Here is a 25,465-nt window from a genome sequence, read left to right on the forward strand (position 1 = left end):
TCCTGCGTCATCTTCCCCGGCCCATGGACTGACTCCTGGTTGCACTGTCGGAAAGGAGTGGGAGTCTTGCAGTTGTCTTTGATGGACAGAAGGGAGCTTGGCCTTTGCCCTGCGGGCTGGCTTGGTGACATCTCACCTGAGATGCCGCTAAATACTTCAAGACAGTTTGGAAGTGAAGCCAAGGCCAGAGCCTCTACCGGACAGGGATGATGAGAGGGCCGATTAATTAACTAACGGCTGCACAGTGTTCGCTTAAAGGCTGATGGAGCAAGGAGAATTCAGTTCTCGTGGAAAAATGAAACCTTCATGTAACTGCAGCAATTTCTTTGCAACGGCAAAAGTGTTGGCTGAAATATCGCTGCCGAATGCTCAGGAGAAGCCGAGAACTTGGTTAAAAGTTCACATTTGAGATGAGTAGATGTCCCATGAGCGCCGTGAGGGCTAGCGGGTTTAGCTCAGGGCTCGGAGCCAGGAGGTTGGTCCCAGCTTCTTCACACATCCACCGCTGAGGGCATGACTGCTTTGAAAACCAGAGAGCTCTTTATAAACCCTTAGCCACGAAGCAGTTCGGTGTCATTGTTCCATTTTACATAAGAACGGCCATACTGGGTCAGACCAAAGGTCCATCTAGCCCAGTGTCCTGTCCACCAACAGTGGCCAATGCCAGTGGAGCCTTTTTTAAAAATCGGTGTTACATTAGCTACCCTCCAGTTATCTGATACAGAGGCTGATTTAAGCGATAGGTTGCAGACCCCTGTCAGTAGTTCTGCAAGTTCATATTCGAGTTCCTTCAGACCTCGGGGGTGAATCCCATCTGGTCCTGGTGACGTAAATTACACAGTAATACCAGTTTGTTCCAAAATCTCCTTTGTTGACACCTCAATCTGGGACAGGTGTTCAGATTTGTCACCAAAAAAGAAGGGCTCAGGTACGGGAATCTCCCTCCTATCCTCAGCCGTCAAGACCGATGCAGAGAATTCATTTAGCTTCTCTGCAACGGCCTTGTCTTCCCTGAGTGCTTCTTGGGCAGCCCGATTATGCAGTGAGCCTAATGATTGTTTGGCAGGCTTCTTGCTTCAGATGTACTTTAAAAAATGTCAAGTATCAGAGGGGTAGCGGTGTTAGTCTGGATCTGTAAAAAGCAACAGAGGGTCCTTTGGCACCTTTAAGACTAACAGATCTGTTAGTCTTAAAGGTGCCACAGGACTCTGTTGCTTTTTTAAAAATGTGCTGTTAGTTGTGCTAGTTGCTCTTCTGTTCTTTTTGGGCCTGCCTAATTATGCTTTTACACTTGACTTGCCAGAGTTTAGGGTCCTTTCTATTCTCCTCAGTAGGATTCGGCTTCCCGTTTTGATTGGGCTTCTCGTCTTTTTGCCTCTTACCGTCTCTTTTACCCTCTTTAGCTATGGGGGCGGGTTTTTGGCCCTCTCACCATTTTTTGGTTTTCTTCGGGGAAGCCTCTGTTATGGCGGTGTTTTAAACGTTGCCAAAAGTTTATTGATGAGGAAATTGAGGCACAGAGAGGGGAAAGGAATAGCCCAAGATGGTATCAGAGCCTAAACCACTACACCCTAAAATCCTTCGCCTCTTCCTGCAGGAGGGGAAGGTGCGGGTGGGGGAGGGCTCCCTTCTGGTGCTGCTGTTAAGAAAAGAAAGTCGGAATGCATTATCTCTTACCAAAGCTTCAGCCCAAGTGGGCTGGGCTGCGCCATGCAGGAGCACGTTGTTCGCTAGATGATGGCGGGGCGCGAGAACGTGCAGGGGTGAAGAATAAGTTCTGTGCCTGCTCAGTGAGTATTGGTGGAGCTTCCGAGCAGAGCCTGAACGAGCTTCCTCCCCCTTAGGACATCTGTGCGCTTTGCCTGCCTGGCAGCTGGCGCGACTCGGGGGGAGATAACACTTCACTGCTGCACGCAGAAGAGTCCTTCCTGGCCAAAGCCCAGGACACCCAGGAGAGCTGGTGAAAAGCCCACGCACCCCAAAGAGCGAGAAACCTGGGGGCTACCTGCCCTCCTACCTTTGAAAAGAAATCCTAGGAAATGCAATGCCAAAAACTTTGCTAAGATGGCCCAGGTTGGGTTGCTGGGTGACCGGTTTTCGACTGGAAAGTCTGGTCGAAATGGGGACCTGACAATGTCCAGTCAGATCTACTGACCGGGCACCCAAAGTCTGGTTACTGTGGGCAGGGGAGGCACCCAGTTGTCACCTGCGCCATCCCCTACTCAGCTGGGGCTGCCTCCACCTGCATTAGTTACCTGCAGCTCCCAGCCCCGGCTCTGCGGGCGAGTCTCTCCCAACCTGGGGTGTGGGTGACGGTGGAGGGAAAGCAGCAAGCAATGGGGGGAGGGGAAAGAGGAGCGAATGAGGGGTGGGGCCTTGGGGAAAGAGGCGGGGCAGGGATGGGGCCTCAGGAAAGCAGGGCCTCGAGGAAGAGGTGGGGGAAGGGAGGGGCCTATTGGGAAGGGGCGGGGCAGGCAGGTTCCATAGGCGCTGACTTCCCCTCTGCCTGATGGGTGCTCAGCCCCACCCCTGCACCGCCCTCGCCCCACCCTCATTCCACCCCTTCCCCAAAGTCCCCGCCCCTGCCCTGCCTCTTCTCCGCCTCCTCCCCTGAGTGCGCCGCATCCCCGCTCCTCCCCCCACATCCCGGAAAGTCCTAAGCACCGCCAAACAGCTGTTAGGCGGCGGGACACACTGGGAAGGAGGGGGAGGAGCGAGGACGCAGCACGCTGGGGGAGCTTGGCTGCCGGTGGGTGTGGAGCACCCGCTCATTTTTCCCCGTGGGTGCTCCAGCCCCGGAGCACCCGCGGAGTCGGCGCCTATGGCAGGTTCTGGCATTCCTGCTTGGAGCGTCCAGTTTTTCAATATTACAAAGTTGGCAACCCTAGGCCCAGGGTCCAACAGCAGCACCGACTCTGGCCCCGCTGCGCCCAGCTGCCGCGTAGCCATATCCATAGAGGCCCTGAGCTGACGGGCCTGTGTCTCTTGCCCCTGGCAGTAGAGGCGCATGCTTCGCCGCGCGGAATCAGCTGGCGATGTCGTTAAAAGTGGTGGCCCAAGGTCGCCTGTGTGTTGTTTCTGTTTCTGTTTCTTTCCGGCTAGCTGATCATTAGTATGTTCCTCGCTAATCTAGGCTACTGAGTTGATTCTCCTCTCTAGCAGCTGGGAGAGCATCTCTCCATGGCACTGAGACAGTGTGGGCACGTCACACACAGAAACTGGCAATTAATAGTGTTTGCATGGAGCTCTGGAGGCTTTTCAACTAAGCCCAGCACACCAGGTGATTAAAATCCACTTAGCGCGGGCCTGTCAGCCCAGCAGAGCCCGGGTCGTGCTTTCATGGTCTGGGCGCAAGCTTGCCAGCTGTGGGCAGTGCTTGGGATACACCAGGGCTCTCTGGAACTGTGGGGGGTGTTCCTGCCTGTGTGTGTTGTGTTCACAGGTAGCATTGGGCAGTATAGCCTAGTGGGGAGGGCACCGAGACTCAGGAGACCTGGGTATTATTCCTGGCTCTGCCATTGGCCTGCTGGGTAATTGCTGGCAAATCACTGCACTGCTCTCTGCCTCGGTTTCCCCATCTGTGAAATGGGGATAATGCTCCCGCCCTCCTTTGTAAAGCGCTGTGAGATCTGAAGAGGGACAGCGCTATAAGAGCTAGGAATTCTTATTATTAGACAGTCCCCTCCATCGCCTAGGCTTTGAGCAGATGAGCGAGTGTGGGCACGAATTGGAGAGCGGATTCTGGGGCGCTCGCCTCACGTCTGAAAGATTGTTCCAAGCGTCCCTGCTCTGTTTGAATTGTTGGTCTCTCTATGTGGCTCTCAGTCCACCCCGCCCTCCCAGTGAGGTTTTCCTCAGGCTGTCTTAGGGTGACCAGATGTCCCGATTTTATAGGGATATCCCAGATATTTGGGGCTTTTTCTTATATAGGTGCCTATTACCCCCCACCCCATCCCGATTTTTCACACTTTCTATCCGGTCACCCTAGGCTGTCTAGAGATCTCTGTACCTGCCACAACCCCAGAGCAATTGACAAAATCAGGACATTTCCTTCCCAGGGAAGTGTGCGGGGGTGCATGTGTTTTGGGGTCACTTTTTATTGCAGTAGCCTCTAGAGGCCCCACCGGCGCGTACAGACCAGAATCCGGATATTCCTGGAGCCCCTTTGCCAGTTGGCTTTAAGACAAGGGGAGGGGATGTGACTTGCCCACTCAGGATCACACAGCAGGTCAGTAGCAAAGCTGGGACTGGAATTCAGGTCTCGGTGCAGTGGCCTAGCCACTAGGCTACACTGCCTCTCACTGCTCTAGCTTGGCCCTTCCGTTTTTGGCTGTATTTGGCACTCCATGAAATGCAGAACCCGGGGTGGTGGCCGGAGGTAATCGTAGCACAAGCTGCCAAGCACCGCCGGCGCGATCAGAATTCCAGGCCGGCGGAACACGGCCCTTCGGTTTGGTTGGAATAGGCTTTGCCCTGGGCCAGCAGGGGAAGAAGCGTTTCATGGTGCAGGTGACTGCTCCCCTCCCCGCCCAAGGGATGGGAGCAGATAGCTTAGTGGAACCTCTATCCACAGAGGTCACTGTCCCCCCCAGAATGTCACGTCTTAGCCGTGTGAAACACGTCTCTGGGTGTCCCCAGACCGCTGTGAGCGAGGGGACAAAGGGCTCTGGCTGCGCACAGGAGCCACGCAGGGATGGGGGAGGAAAGTGGTGGTTTGTTCCCACACCATGAGACTGCACCTAGATCTTCCTGCCCCGGCCATTCGCCTCCTCCCCTGCATGCTCTGCCCAGCAGCGAAACAGAGACAAACAACAGTCACACTGACACATCGGCGCTGTGTGCTGACACCTCGTCTCACTGTACCTGCCGGTGCTGCATGTCCCTGCTTCCGTTCCCATTTTTGAAGGTTTTTTTGTGTGTGTGACCTGAGCGCTGGAGACAAGACGTTAACTTCCAAAATAAAAGACTGGCTTGGTGAACCGCTGAGGACGGAGCCAGTCCAGTCCCTAGATGTGTATGTGTGATTCCTCCCACACACACCCTGGGTGCGCCTTTGCATGCACACACAGGGGTGGGGGAAGAGACTAAGGGAGGTGCTAAAATATTCTTCACGCTTCTTCAGAACATTCAGCGTCTTAAGATGCAAATCTGCAAACCACGGGTGTGTGTCCCTATGTCAATCGACGGCCTGTGAATAGCGGTGCTTGTACAGAACATGTATCTGCAGAATATAAACAGCTGGAGATCACACGCTTCCCAGAAACTGCTTGTGTTGGGGTGTTTTGATCTCCCTGTCTCTGCCCTCTCTTTCTGACAGCTGCAGGGGCCACACGGAGAGGGGAACAGTGCAGGGCAGGGCTGAAGCCACCTCATCTTATATGATTTGGTTCTATCCCTGGTGATCTTTGGAATCCCAGAACCACTCCCGGAATCGGAGCACCATGGCTCCACACTGGCTTGGTGGCGTTTCATGGTGGGATAATGGTTGGCAGCTTTGTACCGGGGCAGCTCCTTACCCCCATACAGGGACCTGGCTAGATGTTGGAATAGCCCATTACTGTGGATTTGTGCATTCATGGCCTCTTGGCCACCCAGGCATCTTCACACCGTCTGGAATCTGCATAATCTCTCTTGAAACAGAAGTCCTGGGGATCAGGGACGTGGTCACTGGGGAGGAGAGAAATCCAGACCCGTATTGGTCCGTCTGGGGTTTTTCTCCGTAGTGCCTGTGGAGTGAGTACTTCCTTCTGTGCCCTCTGGGTGCGGGGAACCCGAGATCAGGGCAGAGGAGTGGCTCTTGAAGGAGCTGGGTTGTCAGGCAGGAGCACGGGGACCATTCCGGGAGCACTGGGGGTGCGGCCTACAGCACAGCGAGATGCACCGTGCGTCACGAGGGACCTGAGCCTGCTCTCCAGGCTCGGGAATGGTGTAACGAGGGCCTTGAAACAATAATGGGGTCCCGACTCATCTTGGTGGGGTTCCTCTCGGCTCACGACTCTCTCTTTTGGTGCTAGGGCTTCTCTCCTCCGTCTTGTTTGTTCTTCTAAGGTTCCCGGGAATCCACCTTCTCCACCAGGAGGGATCCCCCGGGGCTAGTCAGACCTCTGCTCTCCCTGCTTTTCAGTTTCCTTCTCCTTGCAGCTACTCTATGGTTGTGTGACAGCCGCTCGCACCCGTTGGGAATCTTCCGCCGCAGGCCTAGGCCCCAGCGCGGTGTTGCTGCTGGACGGGGCCAGCTCTCCCCAGGCACCGCCAGCGTTCCTGCTGCTTGACTGTTGAAGTGAATTCTGTAACCGCACACAGAGCATAGCGTCTCACACGCGCTGCGTTGAGCAGCAGTATCCCATCGGGGAGACGGGCCAAGGGAGGCACAGAGAGGGGCGCGACTCGAAGTTCACCCAGCGCGGCTGTAAGAGCAGGGACTAGCGCTCCGCTCTGATTCCTAGCCCTGCCTCCCAAGGAGCTGTGTGATGAGCGCATGGTGCCCACACCTGCCCTCCAGGATCTCCCCACTGAGGCGAGTAGCCCCAGGTGGGAGCAGGAAGGCATGAAGCCCCGGGGGGCAGCTGGCCTCCCAGCAGGGTTGGAAGGGATCTCAGCCCCCCGCACTGCCCCTCTTCAGTGGGTGGAAGCGCTGCTGGTGTGGACAGAAGGAGGGTAGTGTGACCATCAGCCACCGAAATAATTACTGCGGCGGCTGTTAATCGACCTAACATCGCTTGTAGTGCAGACGTGCCCTGTGACACATAAGGAGTTGCAAGAGACCATTCAGAGGGAAGTGGGCGGATAATCCCTTCTGCCGCCACGGGACAAAGGAGAGTTAGTGAGTTACGGGTTGTTGTGATGAGCCAGGAAACCAGTGTCTCCACTGAGTCCATGGCTTCTGGGGCCTGGCAGAGTTATAAAATTCCATCGACCCAGCCATGGCGCTCAGGGGGGTGAAAATCCACTCCCCTGAGTGAAGCAGTTAAGCCGACTTAAGTCCCCGTCCGGACAGCACTAGGTTGACAGAAGAGTTCTTCCGTCACCCTGGCTCCCTCCTCTCGGGGAGGTGGATGACCTAGGCTGCTGGGAGACCCCCCCCCCTTCCCCTCACAACCCCGTTGGCGTAGGGAGCGTCTCCACTCAGCACCACAGCTGGGCCGCTGTCGCGTTTGAAGCGTGGACGAGGCCTGAGCTCCCCAGCTGGTCTTTAGAAGGTGCTGCGCGGGTTTCCTTTGAGGAGAAGGTTGGAGAGAGGGTGTGAAAAGTTACAGTCGCCCTCGTTCAGGTAAAACCAGTGTATGTGTTTCTTGAGGGTCAGGGGCTTCTGCACCCCACCCCCTTCCTGCCTCCCTGAAGGTTTTGCCCCACTTCCTCCCTCCGGGGACAGCTCCATCTCATAGCCACCAGCTTTCTCGACCCGGCTCTTTGGCGCTGGGCCTTGATGCTCACCAGCATCATCTGAAGCCCCTGAGCTGAGGGTTGAACGTGGCAGTCTCTAAAAACAGCCCCACAGAGCTCCCCCCTGGGCTGGCCCCCGTCACCTCTGCACTCTAGAGCAGCTGGATGGGCTTGTTTCAGGCGGGAAGCCCAAGGGGAGGTTGGCAGCTGCAGTCGGAGGGGAAGTGGCTTTCCAGCTCTGTGTTCGGCCAGGAGTCCCCCTGTGACGCAGCTAAGTGTGTTAACAAGCCATGACCCCATCAGGCAGCCTCCCCCAGGGACCAGAAAATACTGGTCTAGACAAAACATCTGGACGCCGCGGCTGGTGCTGCAGATGTGACCAACTCTACGTAAAGTATCCTGTGTTAAACGCAGAGGGGGTCGAGTCATAAATTCTGGTCCGGGAGACGCTGGGATACATCCAGAGTAAATGAATTGAAGTCAGAATTGAGCAATGCTGCGGTAAATTTGTAACAGATCAGAATCTGGGTTATGGGAGGGGAGGGGCTACGTGCGCCTCAGGCACCGGAAATATAGCTGCCCTAGCACGGGTTCAGGGAAGAGTGAGCAAGAGAATGCAACACATAAGGAATAATATTCCTGGACTTCCCTGTAGGGTAGGTCTGGCACAAGCCTCACGGCTGGTTCTGACTTCCCATGGCGTTCAGCTGTGTTGGGCAGAAGGATGGATGGAAAGCAGGGCCCTTTGTTCCATCTGTCCCAAAATGGGCCTCTGTTTGCACCTGCAGTCAAATGCATCAAGTCGGCACGGCAGGACGCTAACGCTTCAGCACCCGGAGTCAAGAACCAACGAGAAAGGAGGCTGAGGGTCACATATACTCTACCTGACCCTGCTGGGTAGGTCACCCATTGCGCACTGGCCTACCTGGTACATGAACCGGTACCCATTCCGCACCAACCTACTTGGTACCCATTCAATGGCTATTAGCCAGGATGGGCAGGGACGGTGTCCCTAGCCTCTGTTTGTCAGAAGCCGGGAATGGGCGACAGGGGATGGATCACTGGATGATTCCCTGTTCTGTTCATTCCCTCTGGGGCACCTGGCACTGGCCACTGTCAGAAGACAGGAGACTGGGCTAGATGGACCTTTGGTCTGACCCAGTCTAGCCATCCTTATGTTCTTATTCCACACTGGCCCACCTGGTACTTGGACCGGTACCCATTCTGTGGCCAGTTACATTTTAGGCCTTCACATAACACAAGAACCAGGGGTCACCCAATGAATAGGCAGCAGGTTTAAAACAAACAGAAGTACTTTTTCACACAACGCACAGTCAATCTGTGGAACTCATTGCCAGGGGATGTTGTGAAGGCCTAAAATGTAACTGGGTTCAAAAAAGAATTAGAAAGTTCATGGAGGCTAGGTCGGTCAATGGCTATTAGCCAAGATTGTGCTCTGGGTGTTCCTAAACCTCTGACTTCCAGATGCTGGGATGGGATGACAGGAGCTAGATCACTCAATAATTTCCGTGTTCTGGTCATTCCCTCTGAAGCGTCTGGCACGGGCCACCATTGGAAGGCAGGATACTGGGCTAGACGGACGATTGGTCTGACCCAGGATGGTTGTTCTTATGAAGATCATAGGGACCGGGGGCCAGATCCTCCGCTGGTGGACATGGTCCCAGCTCCATTGCAGCTGGGCTCTCTTCACCAGCTGTGGTGTCCAAGCCCCCTGGGCAATGACTTGGCGCAGAGTCACCACGTAGCCCCGCTGTGGCGTCTGTCCTGCATCTCTGGCTTGCGGGACCAGCGAAGCCGCTTGCGATGTATGTTTTGGGCCTCCTGCGCCGTCATGGCAGTGCATCGCCCAGCACTGCAGCCCAGCTGCCATGTCACCCCCAAGTGCATTGCAGCCGTTGTCTGCCTCTCCTCGACCCCCGTGCTGCCCCTCCTCCCCCCAAGGCATCCGTTCACCCGACGCTTCTCCACTCTCTAAGAACCGGCGTCCTCCCATTGTGTCTCCTATCTCTAAGGACCGGCGTCTTCCCGACGCTTCTCCCCCTCTAAAGACTGGCATCTTCCTGTCGCTTCTCCTGTCTCTAAGGACCAGAGTCCTCATGATACTTCTCCCCTTTCTAAGGACCGGGGTCCTCCCATCATGTCTCCCGTCGCTAAGGACTGGCATCTTCCCGACACGTTTCCAGTGTCTAAGGACCGGCATTTTCCCGACATATCTCCCCTTGCTAAGGACCAGGGTCTTCCTGGCGCGTCTCCCGTCGCTAAGGACTGGGTGTGACGAACTGGGACTGTTCTTACTGTGGTCTTTGAATGCTGACAGGGGAGTGTGGCTAGGATAGTCTGCATTGGGGGATGGGAGACTGACCTACGGAGAATACCTGAGCATGTAACATGAGAACCCAGGAAGGGGTTAGAGGCCAGGTGACACCTTTGCCCGGGAAACTGAACAAAGTCTGTGGGAGGGGTCGCTGAAGGAGAGTTTCAGCAGCTGGCTGGGGGACAGACGGGGCTCTGACCTCCCAAGGGGGCTGGGGCGCCCTGGGACCCCAAGATGGACCTAACGAAGGGGGGTTCTGTTGTCTGTGCCTGCAAGACCTGTCTTGGACTGTGTTCCTGTCGTCTAAATAAACCTTCTGCTTTACTGGCTGGCTGAGAGTCACGGTGAATCACAGGAAGCCGGGGGTGCAGGGCCTTGTGTCCCCCCACACTCCGTGACACTGGGGTCTTCCCGACGCTTCGCCCCTCTCTAAGGACCTGGGTCTTCCCGATGTGTCTCCCGTCTCTAAGGACCGGGGTCTTACCGACACGCCTCCTCTCTCTAAAGACCAGGGTCTTCTGTACGGTCTCCCATCGCTAAGGCCTGACTCTGGCAGAGCCCCCTAGTGTAGATGAACTGCTGGCACAGCTGCCCCCCCTCCCCGAAGTCAGGCCGCTGCTAGAAGTGCTTTTCTGCTGCTCTAGTTACGTCTCCACTGGGGATTTTGCCAGCACAGTTATGGTGGTTCAGGGTGGCATTTTCCACACTCCTGGCCAGCAGACCTATGGCAGCCGAACTCTGTAGCATACACCCGGCCTCAGGTGTGTGACCAGCTACCCACTGTCCTGGGCAGGGAGGGGCACTGCTCGGCCGCTTTCCAGGACAATAACACTCAAAGGCTCAGCAAACCTGTCGGCTGGGCGAGCTCCTGCGCATGGGCTCCGTGCTTCTCCGCTCACTTGGGGCGGCACCATCGTTTGACTCCATCGGCAACTGCGTAAGAATCCTTATCACGGCCACATGCGGAATCAGAGTGCGCCTGGTCCTGCCGGAGCTGCTGCCCCACTGCGCCAGCTCTCTGCGCTGGCACGCAGCCATTACCGAGACCTCATTTCACTGCAGAAGGCAAAACTGGGTTAGGCTAGAAGCTGCTGAGAAAAGAGTCCTTGCCGATTCCTCCCTCTTCTCCACTGCTGGAGTGAAAACCTGCTCCGCTTCCCTCCCCTGGGACAGGCACAGCACAGACACACATACCCCCCCCCCCCCCGGGCGAGCTTTCCTCCTTCCCCCATGTCCTAGCACCAGGGGCCAGTCTTTGCAGGTAAGAGGGGACGGTAGGCTCCAGGCCTTCTTAGCCATGGTCTCTCTGGGGATCCGTCATGATGGAGCCTTTTGTTCTATGGTCACCCATCCCCCGAGACCCATCATCAACCTGTTTTATCCCTGGCCACAGAGCCTGGCCAGCCTGGGGCGGATCCAAGCCAAAGGCTCCATTGTCCAGCTCTGATCTCTGGACCCACTGGGCGTGTTATCAGCAGGCAGACAGGTTCCTGGGATGACAGCTCCTTCCCGGTGCGACCGCCTTGGTACCAGGCCGCTGGGGTTGTTAAAAGGCGCGCTCAGATCCGCCAGCAGAGACTATCATCCCAAGTGGAAAGAAGGTGTCAGTGTTTAATAGTCAGAGTAATTAACCATTGGAGCAATTTACCAAGAGCCGAGGCGGATTCTCCAGGGCTGGCGATTCTCAAATCAGGCCTGGCTGGTTTTAGAACAGAAGCTAGGTTCTAAGAGATCGGCCCTAGGGATTGTTCTGGGGCAGGTCTCTGGCCTGTGCTAGACAGGAGGTCAGACGAGATGCTCACACTGGTCCCTTCTGGCCGCGATAGCTGTGACTCTGTGGCAGGGGGAGGAGGGCTGGGTGCTGCCGTTGGGGTGGCCCATGGCCAGATGAGCCTGTGGCTTTGGCTCTCTGGCTGCTGGGGTGATGGCAGGCTGGCTCCTTGCCATCTGCATGGCTCTCTTCCGTCTCGCTGCCCTGCTCCTGGGCCCCATCTGGTGCTGCGGGGGGGGGGGCGGGCTCAGGTGCAAGTCACACGGCTTCCTGCAGTGCAGGAGTCTCGGTCAGCACCTGAATTGCAGCGGCTGCGTGGATGCTGGCTGCACTGGCCCCCACGCAGCGACCCTGCAGTATCCCCGCGTGACCCTACAGCCTGATAACATGCGGAGCTTGTCTCAGTTCTTAGGAGGGGTCTCAGCACATCCCAGGGCACCAGATTAGCCACTGGCACAGCAGCTGGGAGGCAGGCAGCGGAGCACAGAAACGGGGGGACGCGGTTGGGTTTAGATGGCTCTGGGATATTACCCGGGCCGAGCTCCACTCCAGACCTGTACTTCCCCCAGGCAGCACCTGCCCACCCAGCCCTGTCTGCTCCCCTCCCTCCGCGTCCATCTTCCCAGCTCCCAAGGCTGGGGGAGGGCGGGAGGAGGTCAAAACCATTTCCAAAGCTTCCGCTTAAGAAACGAAACTTGGAGGATCTCACAAAGATGGAAACCTGGGCTCCAGGCGGCCGCTGGGGAATTTATGATGCGAGCGATTTCTGCTCTCCACGCCCACGTGCCAACGGCATCTCTCCTGCCCGTTCCCAGGCCTTTGTGCCAGCACATGTATCCTGCTGTCCAAACCCGGAATCGTACACAGCAGGGCCCCGGGCAGGGAGGACAGAATCAGGGAGCGGAGGGGGCTTGTCCAGCTCTGAGTCCTTGGAGCAGAGCTAGCTGGTTACAGAGTGGGCTGTGGGACTGAAGTAACACAAAACGGGCGGGTGTCGCAGCTTGGGCGCGGAGTGGGGCGAGAGACCTGTGGTTGTGAGTTCCAGGATCTGGCCCCCCAATGGGCCTGGGCCCCCCCAGCTTGGGGAGCGGGGAGGTCAGTGACCATGTGTCTGGCCAGCACTCCCTCCCAGCTCGCTTTCATACTAAAAGTCCCCACATGGGGGCAAGGGGCTTTTTTGAATGCTGGTGAAAGGTACCTGGAGCCCCCCAGCCCCTACTCCTCTGTCCCTCCCCACTCCCCCACCCCCCCGTTGCTGAGCAGTAGATCCAGGCAGACACCTGCACATTGGGACCTGGAAGGAGAGAACCCCGCCCTGGTTGGGTTCACACCGGGAGCTGAACTACTGGGATAAGTCTGCATCCTCTCCCAGGCGCCCCCATCCCCAATCCCGTAACTAGCCGAGAGACGATCTGCGTGGTCCCAGCTTCCAGGCAAATCCAGCCAACCCAACACAGGCCGCGAGCGCAGGAAGCATGTGGGAGGGTCTCGATCCGGAGCGGCCCCATGCTGCCAGCAGCTGGCGTCCTTCCATCATGCAGGAGCCTGGAGGGCATCAGGCTGGCTGGGGACGCGCTGTGTTAGAAGAGAAAAATCACTCCAGGGGAACGCGGTAATGTGACGGTCTCTAAGGCAGGGGTCCCCAACGCGGTCGCCCGCCACACGGAAAGGTTGGGGACCATGGCTCTAAGGCATCGGCAGCAGGTCCTCCTGCCCTGTTCCTCTAGCCGTGCTCCGGCAGAACTCTTGGTGCTTTAACTGGGAGGCTGCCGGAGAGGAGACCTCTGGCTTTGGGCCATCGTCACGATCCACTGGGTGGGAAGCTACGTAGAACTGGGTTCCCCCCCGGTTGTTCCCTCAGAGCAGAAGCACACGCCTTGGCAAGGCAATCAAAAGCCAGTCTCTTCCCTGTGCCACGTCAGCCCGACCTTCTCAGATCCGGCCAGGAAGGGTCTGATGCGGGCTCTCCAGGGAAGCAGCGGTTGCCGGGGTGCAGTGGGTTTTGCAATGTATAGCGCTCCAGGGACCTTCGGGGAGAAAATGCCGTTGCCTGGCGCCGCGTGAGGTGCACACAACGCACACGTGGTGACTGCTTGCAAGTGCCTGATTTCCCACGTCGCAGCAGATAGCAGCCGGGGTCCTGTGGGTTGGGAAGTCACCTGGTTAATTGCAGCTCTTGGCCTAAGTTACCTTCCCTCCCCACAGCCGGAGCCTAGAACGTCTCGTTCGTTTCCTGGCCGCTTTGGAGAGTCGCTCTGCTGTTGTGCATTACTGAAGCAGCAACGGCATTTCAAAGGCAGGTGCCTGCCAGCTGTTCCCACTCCCCTCAGCTCAGGTTCCAGCACCCTGGAGGTCAAGATCAGATGGTTTGTGCTTTGCTCGGGGGGTTTCCTTTATTTACTCTGCACAGGCCAGTTTGCTCATAAAAGTTTAACGATGCGAATACCTTGCCTGTCTGGATGCTGGGTCGTTTGGGTGGGCGATTGTGGGCCTCCGTTGTACACACTGTCACAGTGATTGCATGTGCAGTCGGTCGAGCCAGTCATTTCGTGGACTGGAAGCTCTTTGGGGAAGGGACGTATGTACAGCATCGTGCACAATGGGCCCCCCAGTCCTGAGTGGGGCCACTGGGCAGGGACTGTACGATCAATATTATATGTGCAAAATAATAATACTGGCATTTCTAGCAATCTTCAGCAGCAGATCTCAACATGCTTTACAAAGGAGGGTGGTATTATTATCCCGATTTTACAGATGGGGACACTGAGGCAAGGTCACCCAGCAGCCTCGTGACAGAGCTGAAGGATCTCAAACCCCCTCCCAACCATTGCTGGCTTTTCACGTAGGACGGGGACATACACAGAGACACACACGTCTCTGTCTAGCATTATCCGCATTGTGCCAGCAAAACTGACACACAGAGAGGTTAACTGACCCGTCTAAAGTCACGCAGTGAGTCCGAGGCAGCGCTGGGGATAGATCCTTGTTCCTTGCTCTGCTGTTTGTTTAGTGTGTTGGTGTTAGGGAGCAGGGCCCCGTGGTGCTAGGGTTGCCCAGGGCTTTTGGTTAGTTACCTTCTTTCTGCAGGCCCCTCAGGATCGGGCCCAGACGCTGTTCCCAGGCAATGGCTCCTTGGGGACCTGTGTGAAATTAGCGTGGCCCAGTCGCCGTGCAGGGAGTGCCCCCGCCCTTGCTGGTGGGCTCCATTGTTCCCCCGGTGAGCAGCCGCAGCGGGGGGGGCCATGTGTCGGGTGGGCCACAGAGGCTGAGCCCCACTTTCGCCCCTAGCAACTGACTAAACCCTGGGAAAGCTCCCTCTGGCGTGGACCTGGGCCCCAGGAGCACCTCATCCTGTGTCCCTTCAGTTTCGAATCGCAGCTCCTGTGCGCGTTAGCCCCAGGAGCAAGACACAAATCTCTGGGCACCTGTAGGGAGATGGCACTGCAGTGTGGAAAGGTTTGGCTGTTTTCCCTACAGCCGCAGTCAGGTTTCCGTGCGTCCTTCCTTTTGTGTCTGGCTCTATAACTCCTAGACAACACTATTCCTTGATGAATTCCAGCCATGCTCTGTACACAGCCCTCAGCCGGGCTCTCCGGGGATTCATTTTCTTCTCCTGCCAGCAGTGGAAGGACACCGGTGTCATAAACGGTGTGATTTGTTGGAGCAGGACCCAGACACTAATGGCTCCTGAATCTAAAGAGGGATTTTAATTAGTGGAGAAAACTTTCCAACAGGAGACTGAAAGCAATTAGGGCCTTTCGCTTTCCACAAGACCGTCCTCCTCATTTATTTCTTTTGTCCTCCTCGCTCGTTAGCTGAGCTGTTTAAATACTAATACTTGGTGCACACCTTCAAACACTGGTTAACCTTCACGCCTGGGGCTGCTTTCAATTTCTTCAAATGAAAAGGGGCTTTTTTGGGGTGGAAAAAATCCCAACCTTTTTAAAAATAAAATTGGCCAAAAAAAAAAATGGTGTCACATTTGTATGGCAGTGTTTTGTTTCCCCCAAACCAGGGCTTTGGCCAGTGGCAATGGAAGGTTTGGGAGAATGTTTTCAGTAATCTGCGGAGTGCAAAGTGGATAAATGTCACCCACAAAACTTAAAATTGGCTCATTCGAACACTTCTGAATGAAGACCGTTTTTAAGTTGTTCACTAAACAGGTTTCCAGCCGGCTCTGTCCCAGCCCCTTTCCTGGGCTGGGTAAGGACCCCACGGTTCCTCTTCTTAAACCAGAGCAAAGAGAAGGTGACGTGGCAAAGGCCGCAGAGGGAAGCTGTGGCAGAGCCAAGATAAGGCGCTGGGGGTTCCCGGCAGTTAGTCCTTCACCACTACACTAAAACCCTTCCTAGGCCATCGGCTTCAGTTTTAATTTTTCCCGCCATGCTGTGAACCTAGTGACCGCACGCATGTGAAATGTCACAGGAAAACATTCACTGCTTTGCCCAGCGACACGTGCTTCCCGCGTCTCGCTCCGCTGTGAAATGCAACCAATCGACCCGTCTCGCCGTCCGACTGGAAACGGGCCCCTCTTCCGGCCCACGAGGCCCAATCTTCTGGCTTAAAACCGGCACAATATTGCAGACTCTGGCGCTATCGGTCTCCAGCTCGTGAGCAGGGAGTGTGGGGAAAGCCCTGGGAATCGCACTGAGGCCTTGGCCCTGGACCGAAGAGGTACCAGTTTAACTAACAGACACAAACACTCATAGGGCTAGCCCAGTGCGACCGCCTGTGTGGAGACCGTTTCAGGCAGGTCAGAGGGGCTTAGCCGAACTCAGTGAATGTACACGCGACAGGCCTATCGCCAGTATTGCATCGGGCTGGCTGCCTGCCGCGGGACTAACCAGCTTTAAAGTTAGTTAAACCAGTGCCGGGGAAAAGGTGCCTCATACAGGCCTAGCTTCTCCCCTTTCCTGCGTAGGAACAGCGATAGCGCTGCTGTTAAAGCACTCCGGGTGTAGTTACACTGGTGGTTACAGCCGAACGGCTCATGTGGCTGTACACCAGGCCGGCAGTGCAGAGCCCCGTCTCCCTGCGGCGTTTGTGACGTCACAGCCGCTTCCCCCACCACCGCCCGGCAGCCGGACGAGGCTTTCCCACTTCTGCTTACAAAACCCCAGCCGGCCTCGGCCCCCCCAAGGGAAGCAGCAAGCTGCCAGCCAGCCCCCACTTCCCATCCATCTGCCTGTCTCTCCCTGCCCCTGGCCATGAGCCAGGCTGGCAGCCCTAAGGGGAACTGAACGTACCACACCATGGTCATGGGCAGCCCTGCCAGCTGGTGCCGCTTGGAAAAGTGCCTCCTTCCAGCCATGTGGGTACTTGGTGCAAACCGATGTGGGGAGGTCCTGTAATGCCCTAAAGCCAGAGGGCAGGGGAGACGCTCTGAGCAGGGACTCGCTTGGGCTGGCTTTGGGCCCATCTGCTGCCTCAGTTTCCCTCTAGGCTCCAAAGTCTCCCTGGTCATTTTTCAGGGCTTCCCCTGGCTTACCGCCTGGCCTGCAGCCTGCCTTGCCTTCCCTCCAGCCACACGACTCTTTGGTGGTCCTCCACGCTGGGGGTTTTCCCCCAGCAGGCTACTGCTCCCTGCATGGCTCTCCCTCTCCCCGACCTCAGGCTGCCCTTCTCTTCCCCCTCAGGCCTGGTTTCTAGTTCCCTGCTGCCCCACACCTATTCCGTCCACCTGGGGAGGTGGCTACACCTGGTCTGAGCCCCCAAGCCCCTCAGAGGGCCAGCTCAGCTTGTGAGAAGCTCCCTTTGCCAAGTGGGAATTGAGAGGGTATAACAGTACGAGGATGGGGCTGAGGGCTGGGCTCCTGGGAGTCCCCGATTCCCCGGATCCCCTCTCTAGCTTCCTTCCTTGTTAAGCTCTGGTTGTTCCTGCATGTCTCTGCTCCCGTTCCCTCCTGCTCACTCTCTCTGCTCCCCCCCTTCACGCTGCCGCCTGTGCCCACGTACTCTCCCTAAACTGGTCTCCCTCCTGAAACCTCTCCCCTGCCAGGACGCCCCAGGCCCAGCATGCAGGGACCCACTTCTCCACCGACCCCCACCTCCGGGATAAAGGAGTAGCAGTTCTGTGAGACCGCGCAATCCGTTGGGCAAAGTCTGGGGGGGAGCCTGCGTCCCCCGCACCAGCACCTTCCCCACCCAACTCCACAGCGGCAGGAGTTTGCTGTTCCCGTCTGGCCGTAAAGCCCAGATTCACGTTTGTTATGGACCCCCTTGAGCCAAGGCAAAGGTCCAGATACGAGCGTGAAATAAACCAGCTGTGTAGCCCAGGGGAGTGACAGCCGAGTGCCTGGTACAGGCAGCGCTTAGAGGTGAGAGAGCGGGGTTCCCTGGAGCTGGGGGACCTGATACAGCAGCCTAGCAAAGAGCAAGCGCTGAATCAGATGGACCAGCATGGACAGCTGGTGTGCGGCTCGCGGCCTCCAGAGCTGGCTGCGGGGAAGCAGCCTTGTCCTTCAGCTCCTAATAAATGCAGCCCGACAGCAGCAATCGCATCTGCCTCCGTGTGCCCCGGCGCCTCTGCAGAAGGGCATCGGTTCCTCTGCCCGGACTCATCCGGACGCTTGGTTTCCTTTTCCCGCCCCGTGGAGATCGGCTGGGGGATCTGTCAGGGTCCCTTCCAGCCCCGCCTTTGTGTGAGTCTGCGAGATGGCTCCAAAACCCGCGCTGCCGACGCTGAGCGCTGTCCGCAGCTCCTGCCCCGCTTTGCCTGAAGGAGTGACCATTCCGATGCGGTTTAGTTCTGCCAGGCCCCTCGGCGCGCCCACGGCCAACAGACCCCCAGCTCCGTCCCCTTCTGCGAAGGATTTCCACGTTGTCAGGGCCGGCTCCAGGCACCAGCCCACCAAGCTTGTGCTTGGAGCGGCACCTGGAGCGGGGCGGCGCGGGGCGGCGCTCCGGCTCCGGGGAGAGCGGGGCCACTGCCGGGCTCACCGCCCTCCCCCCAGGGCTCCGGCCGCCCTCCCCCCGTGCCCTCCCGTGCTGCACGGGCGGGGGGGGAAAAAGGGCAGCCGGAAGCTTTTTTGCCTGGGGCGGCAAAAAAGCCAGAGCCAGCCCTGCCCGTTGTGCACAGCCAAATCCTGAATCCTTCTCTCCCCTTTGAAATCTCACAATAGCACCCAGGAACCTCCAGCACAGGCCTGGGAAAACATCCACTCGTATAGATCTGCAGATACGAGAAGTGGATTTCCCTGCTAATGCCAGGGAAGTTATCCTCACTCCCGTCTCATGCAGGTGCATTAGAGGACAAAGGGCTAGTCCCCGTTTGGAGGGCGAGGACAAAGGGCTAGTCCCAGAGACCTAGATCCCTCTGGGCTGGAGTGGGACCTTGGCCTTCTTGTAGGGGCAAATTTCACCCTAGATGAGCTGAGCCAACTCGCCAAGCGTCCTGTTCTAACACTGCCCTGGGCTTCTCCCCACACAGAGTTGTCCGACGTCCGGCGCTTCAGCAGCCACGCCCTGAACTACACCACCCTGCTGCTGGAGGACGAGAAGGGGATCCTCTATGTGGGAGCGCGAGGGGCCATATTCGCCTTAAACTCCAGCAACATTGCCGACGGCTCCCAGAGGGAGGTGAGCAACACCCGGCCTGGTCTGGGCTGAGATTCCTGAATGGCCAGTTGATTGGTTTGGGTGCTGAGCGTCTGGCGTCTGCAGCTGGCCAAAACCGAGTCGCTGGTCACTTGGAATCTTGGCCTTGGCTCCTAGCTACCTTTTTTTTTCAAATGACATCTAGGGGTCAGATTGGTGTGGGGGGAGGGCAAGGTGGTGGTACTCTTCTAAGCTCCACCCACAAAAATAAGCTCCGCCCACGTGTCTCCCCAAAACGAGGCCTGGCTCCCAGGACACTGTGCGGATCGGTGACCTTCCCTCTGCTTTCTCCCACGAGCAGTGACAGAATTAACCAGGCTGGTGTTCGCATTGGTGTCCCTGAGTGTCTGAGCTAACCCCTAGCAGAGCTGAAGGAGGTAGTTTTCACCTCTTCTAGCGATTGCCCCAGGCTCTCTGCCTCAGTGACACTTGTCGAGATCCTCTTCCTAAGTAGGACAGCTAACGATGTTTTAGTTTGTCGTACAAGCTGAGATTCTGGAGAGCAATTAACAGCTCCAGCTGAATGCTCGTTAGGGCTGGGTGAGACACGGTTTTCTAATCCCAGGAGAATTTTCAACAGTGTGAAAAATGTTCCTGTCCCAAATTACGGAAAAAAGTGAAAATGTCAAAACTGTTCAAGAACCAAAGAGCCACTGTCCAGGTCAGTCCAAACGTAACGTTTCGACCCTTTTAGCCTCCCCCACTCCCTTTTTGTAGCGTAAATTTACAGACATTTCTGAACTCAAGTAATTTTGACGACAACCCGAAACGTTCCAGTTCGACAGTCTCTGGGCTCTTTGACCAAAGAGAGTCTGGTGTTTCGTTGATCCTGACCTAGTTTCGTGAACAGTTTCGGTTTCGATACATCGGCTTTTTTTGAGGGGGAAAAACACCTGTTCATCAGAGAGTTCCCAACCTGGCGGCGCAGGGAACGGGGCGCGTACTGGCTGTTTCTGAAACCTGGACTTAACGGGCAGAAATGGGCCGGGTTCCCCTAGCCGTTCCCAAAGCTCCTTGTGTTGCTGCCCACGGCCATTGCTCACAGCACCTGCCCTCTCTCTGGGGCAGGAACGAGAGCTTGGCATGCTAGCGGACGGCTCGAGGCTGACAGCCCCAGAGGGGACGCCCTCTACAGGCGCAACAGCAGCAGTGCAAGCCGCTCCGCTCCCACCCACAGGGCCAGGCGGCCGAAGGGGGGTGTTCCTTAGCAGAGCAGGCAAAATTGACTCTCAAGTCCATGAGAGAGGGAGGGTCTATGCAACTAAAGCATAGGACTGGGACCCAGGGGATCGAGGTTGGTTTCCCAGCTGTGCCTCAGGATCCCCACGTGACCTTGGGCAAGTCACTTCTGTGCCTCAGTTTCCCATCTGCAAAACACGGTTAGTAATCCTTCCCTTGTTTGCCTGGCTGTGTCTATGGTGAGCTCTTCAGGACAGGGAAGGGACATTCTCTTGTTATTCACAGCCCCTAGCACCCGGGGGCCCGGATCTTGGCTGGCGCTGCCGTGATTCCAGTCATTAGTATCAACGACCAGGCTCCGTCATCTCTCCGTGATCTGCCTTAGCCGAGCTAGTTCTTGGTACCAAGTGAGTTTGCTCCCAGCATCCCCCTCTGCCTGACCAGGGTGCAGTTTGCTGCTCCTGTCCCCACCTGGGGCCGGTCCATCACCTCACGGCCATTTCAGGTACCAGTAGCTGCACTGGAGCCGTGACTTGCGGCCGCTCCTGCGTGTTGGGGTTGGTCCATCTGTCCTCCCAGCTGATGCCCCCAAGTGCTTCTCCCGCAAAGTCTCAGCTGCTTTACCTCCTTCCTTTGGGGTGCATGCCACGCCCCCCGGCAATGCCGGCTGCTGTCCGCTGAGCAAGCCGGGCTGGGGAGAACACCCTTCTCGCAAATTCCTCCCTGGGCCCTGGCACCCCGCAGCTGAAACCAAACCAAACCCGTGGTGCTATAAAGCCCAGCACGGTCTGGGGGCACAGGCGTTAAGGCAAGAAGGGGCCCCCTGGTAACCTACCCAGACCTGTTCTCCCGCACCCAGCAAGGAGCCCAGGAATCTGGAGTAGGCCAAAGACCAGGCTGTTTGCCCCAGGCAGAGAGTCGGGGGGGATCGGGGTGCAGGAGGAGGCTGGAGGGACCGGGGGTGGGGCGTCCTCAGCAGTCAGCCCTCCCTTGGGGACTCTGCTGTTCCCCAACCCAAGCGGGGCCGCTTGGAGGAAGCGCTGCAAGCCGCACTCTCCTCTAGCCCCAGCTGTTCATCTTCCCCTGGCAGCTTCTTACGGCTGAGGCGGACAGGGATTGCGGAGCACTGGTTCCCTGTGCAGCGGCAGAGCCCTTTGCCCATCTCAGCCGCGGGCAGTGCCTCCAGCCGGGACGGCGACGGGCAGCAGGCAGCACCTGTGCCCCTCTCGCAGAACCCCTTACCCCAAACCCCACGTGGTCAAACACATCTGGCGCCCAGCTCCTCCTCAGATGTGACCTTTAACCCCCGGGCCCACTGCCTCCCCTCCCCCATGCCATGCTCCTGGGCGCCATTGCAAACACGCTCCATTGAAGTCCCTGCAGCCTCCAGCTGCTAGCTCCCCGGTGCCCCCCTACGGCCAGTTCAGTGTCTCCCCAAAGCTGGACGCCTCACCCCGTCCCAGCTTCTTCTCCGCCCGTCTGCCTCACGCCCTCGGTCCAGTGTCCCCTTCCTCGCTGCCCCAAGCGCCAGCACCTTCCCCCAAGCCGTGACCTCTGTAATCCACTCGTGGGTGCTCCCGCTTCTCCCCTCCCCTGCCAGCCCACCCCAAATGCTGCCGCTAAAGTCCTTCTCCCCCCCACCAACGCCGGGGCACACCCCCCTCCCCGGATCCCCTGGCCACCCCCTCCTGCAGGAACTTGACCCCTGCCGAGCGCCCCTGTCTGCCTCCCCTTCAACTCCGCAGCCACTGCTGGGTGCCTGGGACAACTGGAACCCCCAGGGTGCTGGCTCGATGGGAATAACTGGGCTGGCACATCCTACGCCAGCCCTCTCTGCCCAGGGTCTCCTGCACTGCCAGCCCAGACGCTCCGATGGGCATGCAGGACTGACAATAGCCAGCAGCTAAGGATACGCGCCCACAGATCAGACCGTTGCAGGGTAGAGTTAAGGTTTTCCAGCCATTAAGTCCTTCCAGATCCTGTTGTCCTGGACACACACACGGTCTTTTGTGTCCCGATTTTAAGATCCCCCCCCCGGCTGACGGGCGCAGCGGATGCGATTTTGCAGCCTGACAAATTGGCTGGTGATGAATGTTGTCTCTGTGCCAGCCTCCGCAGAGCTGTCCTCCCCCGCGAGGGGCCAGTCCAGCCGGAGGTCTTACTGACAGCAAGGCCGTTTCTCTGCCAGCCCCGCTGCATGGGCAGGACGGTGTCGCCAGGCGGTGGAGGGGCATTTTTGCTTCCCGTCTCTGTCTCTCCGAGCCTTTCCCAGGAGGGGCCCCGGGCTTTTGTCACGATAGCAGCAGCGTCCCAGTTGCACGAGTGTTTTATGATGTGTATTATGGTGGCACCGCGAGGCCCCGGTGTGCCGGGCGCTGCACAGGCAGAGGGACCGTCCCCTGCCTCAGAGAGCTTTGAAATAGGTAGGGCGGAGCCTGGGCAGCAGACAAGAAGAATTGTGACCCCAATTGCATGGAGAGATTAAGTGGGTCTCCCAGGGCAGCAGAGAGAGGGTCTGATGGTGCCAATCGCAGCCCCGCCAGGCGCTACGTCACTCAAAGCTTGGGGGCGGGGAAGAGCGGCTTCAGGCATTGGCGCAAGGTCCTACGCCAGCGGAGAATTCGACACAGCGGAGTCCTGCCCTCCCTGTCCCTGTCTGGCCCAGGAGGTGGTGGGTTTGGGTCCTACAGCTTCACATCGGTGGGCAGTGCCCCTCGTGGGGCGGATCCTCCAGGGCATAAGCTGGGTGGTTTAAGCTCCTCTGGTTCTGTTCAATATCTTCATCATTGAGTTAGCTAACGGCATCGAGTGTCCACTCATACAGTGTGTGGACGATACCCAGCTGGGAGGGGTTGCAAGTGCTTTGGAGGATAGGATTAAAATTCAAACTGATCAGGACAAATTGGAGAAATGGTCTGAAGTAAATAGGATGAAATTCAATCAGGACAAATGCAAAGTACCCCACTTAGGAAAGAACAATCCGTTGTACACATACAAAATGGGCAATGACTGCCTAGGAAGGAGTACTGCGGAAAGGGATCTGGGGGTCATAGTGGATCACAAGCTAAATATGAGTCAACAGTGTAACACCGTTGCAAAAAAAGTGAACATCATTCTGGGCTGTATTAGCAGGAGTGTTGTAAGCAAGACACGAGAAGTAATTCTTCCGCTCTACCCCGCGCTGATTAGGCCTCAACTGGAGTATTGTGTCCAGTTCTGGGCGCCGCATTTCAGGAAAGATGTGGACAAATTGGAGAGAGTCCGGAGAAGAGCAACATGATTAAGGTCTAGAAAACATGACCCATGATGGAAGATTGAAAAAATTGGGTTGGTTTAGTCTGGAGAAGAGATGACCGAGAGGGGACATGAGAACAGTTTTCAAGTACATAAAAGGTGGTTACAAGGAGGAGGGAGAAAAATTGTTCTTCTTCACCTCTGAGAACAGGACAAGAAGCAATGGGCTTAAATTGCAGCAAGGGCGGGTTAGGTTGGACTTTGAGAAAAACTTCCTAACTGTCAGGGTGGTTAAGCACTGGAATAAATTGCCGAGGGAGGTTGTGGAATCTCCATCATTGGGGATTTTTAAGAGCAGGTTGGACAAACACCTGCCAGGGGTGGTCTAGATAATACTTAGTCCTGTCTCAGTGCAGGGGACTGGACTAGATGATCCCTCGAGGTCCCTTCCGGGCCTGCGATTCTGTAAGTGGGGCCAAGTGAACTGGTCAGGCCGGCCGCTCTGCCCCTTTGCTTTGTGCGGGGAAGGCAGGGGAACGCAAAGCACTAAAAGCCCAGTCTGTGATTGGCATGGTCCAGCGGAGTTGGGCGCTGCTGGTGCTCAGTGGGCCCCAGCCAGGGATTAATAGCTGCCAGGTCCTTATTTGAGTCACGAAGCGTAGAAAGCAAATGGACCCAGGCGTGGGGCTGGTCCTGTGCCATCAGCCTTCACCAGCCGAGCTGGCTCTTTAGGGGTTTGGGTGACATCACTCCAGGGCGTTGCGGGGCGGCTATCATCTCCACAGCCGGGAGGCACCGGTGAGTAACGACCCCTTGTCCCTTCGCAGATCCGGTGGGAGGCATCTCCGGAGAAGCAGAACGACTGCCTCCAGAAGGGCAAGAACAACAAGGTATTTGCGGCCGGGTCTCTGCCCGTGCGGGGGGCGGGCGGCCTGCGGGCGCGGGAGTCGGGCCCCCGCGTGATGCTCTTTCTTCCTCTCTGCAGACCGAGTGCTTCAACCACGTCCGGCTCGTGCAGAGGCTGAACGACACCCACCTGTACGCCTGCGGCACCTACGCCTTCCACCCGCTGTGCGCGGCCATCGTGAGTGCGATCACGGGGGAATTCACGAGGAGGGAGACCCCGGCTGGGTGTTGGATGCTCCCTCCATCTTTGTTCATCACTCCATGCTTCCGGCCCCGTCACAGGCTTCTGTGGCTCTTCGCTGCTCTCCCTCCTGGCCGGCAATATCTTCCGCAACAAGTTGCCACCAACCCTCGTGGTTGATCCATGGACGGTTCAGCGTGGGGAGCAGGGCATTGTTAGCTGGCAGGGGGTGCTCCAGAGGGCCCTTGTTTGGCAGGGTTACGGACCTGTCATGCAACCTGAATCCCCCAGCCCAGGCCCCGCCCGACGACAGTCACGAATTAAATGTGGCTTGCAAGGAATGTGGCTGGATCTTGGCCTCCGCCTCAGGCTGCCCCAGCCAGTGTAGGGAGTGAAAAAGTCCGTTCTGGGCTTTCTGTTCTTCACCTTAGTCACCTCCAGCCTTCGATAACCAGGAGAGGGCACATTTTAAACCAGTGTGTGGGGTTTCAGCTGAAGGTCCCTTCGCTGATGTCAGATGTTGTGGCCATGGGCAAGATAGGCATATCAAATATATAAAAATAGGCAGGGCTGGCGGAAGGTTGCCTGACACTTCCCATTATAAGACCCTGTTTTCAGTTGCTTATGACCATGTCTGTCTGGTAGCTGCTTGGTCCGTTAGTTAGCTAGTCTAGCCGTCTGGTTGGAAGAGCCGAGCCCTGGGACCCGCCATACTCCACCGTGTTCCCCAGACCGCCGGTAACAGGGGCACATCCCGGCGGGCTGGCTTCCAGCAGTGACAGCATGGCACGCCCTGAGACTGGCAGGGTGGGTGGGGATGATGGCTCTAGCGCGTGGCCTGCGGGATGAGCTGATGGGCGCTGGAGCGCTGCATCCCTAG

At 57.2% G+C, this 25,465-nt stretch overlaps 1 protein-coding gene across 1 annotated transcript in view; it reads left to right on the plus strand.

The window, feature by feature from the left end:
- Nucleotides 1–25,465, plus strand: part of SEMA4G (semaphorin 4G) — a gene marked incomplete at its 3' end in the record, with an annotated part of 79,428 nt that overhangs the window by 51,616 nt on the left and 2,347 nt on the right. The window contains 3 exon segments of the mRNA XM_034777176.1: nucleotides 18,919–19,067; nucleotides 24,326–24,388; nucleotides 24,484–24,582. Of these exon segments, the coding sequence (XP_034633067.1) occupies nucleotides 18,919–19,067; nucleotides 24,326–24,388; nucleotides 24,484–24,582 (311 nt within the window).

This window comes from Trachemys scripta, chromosome 7 (assembly GCF_013100865.1).
Source record: "Trachemys scripta elegans isolate TJP31775 chromosome 7, CAS_Tse_1.0, whole genome shotgun sequence".
NCBI lineage: Eukaryota > Metazoa > Chordata > Testudines > Emydidae > Trachemys > Trachemys scripta.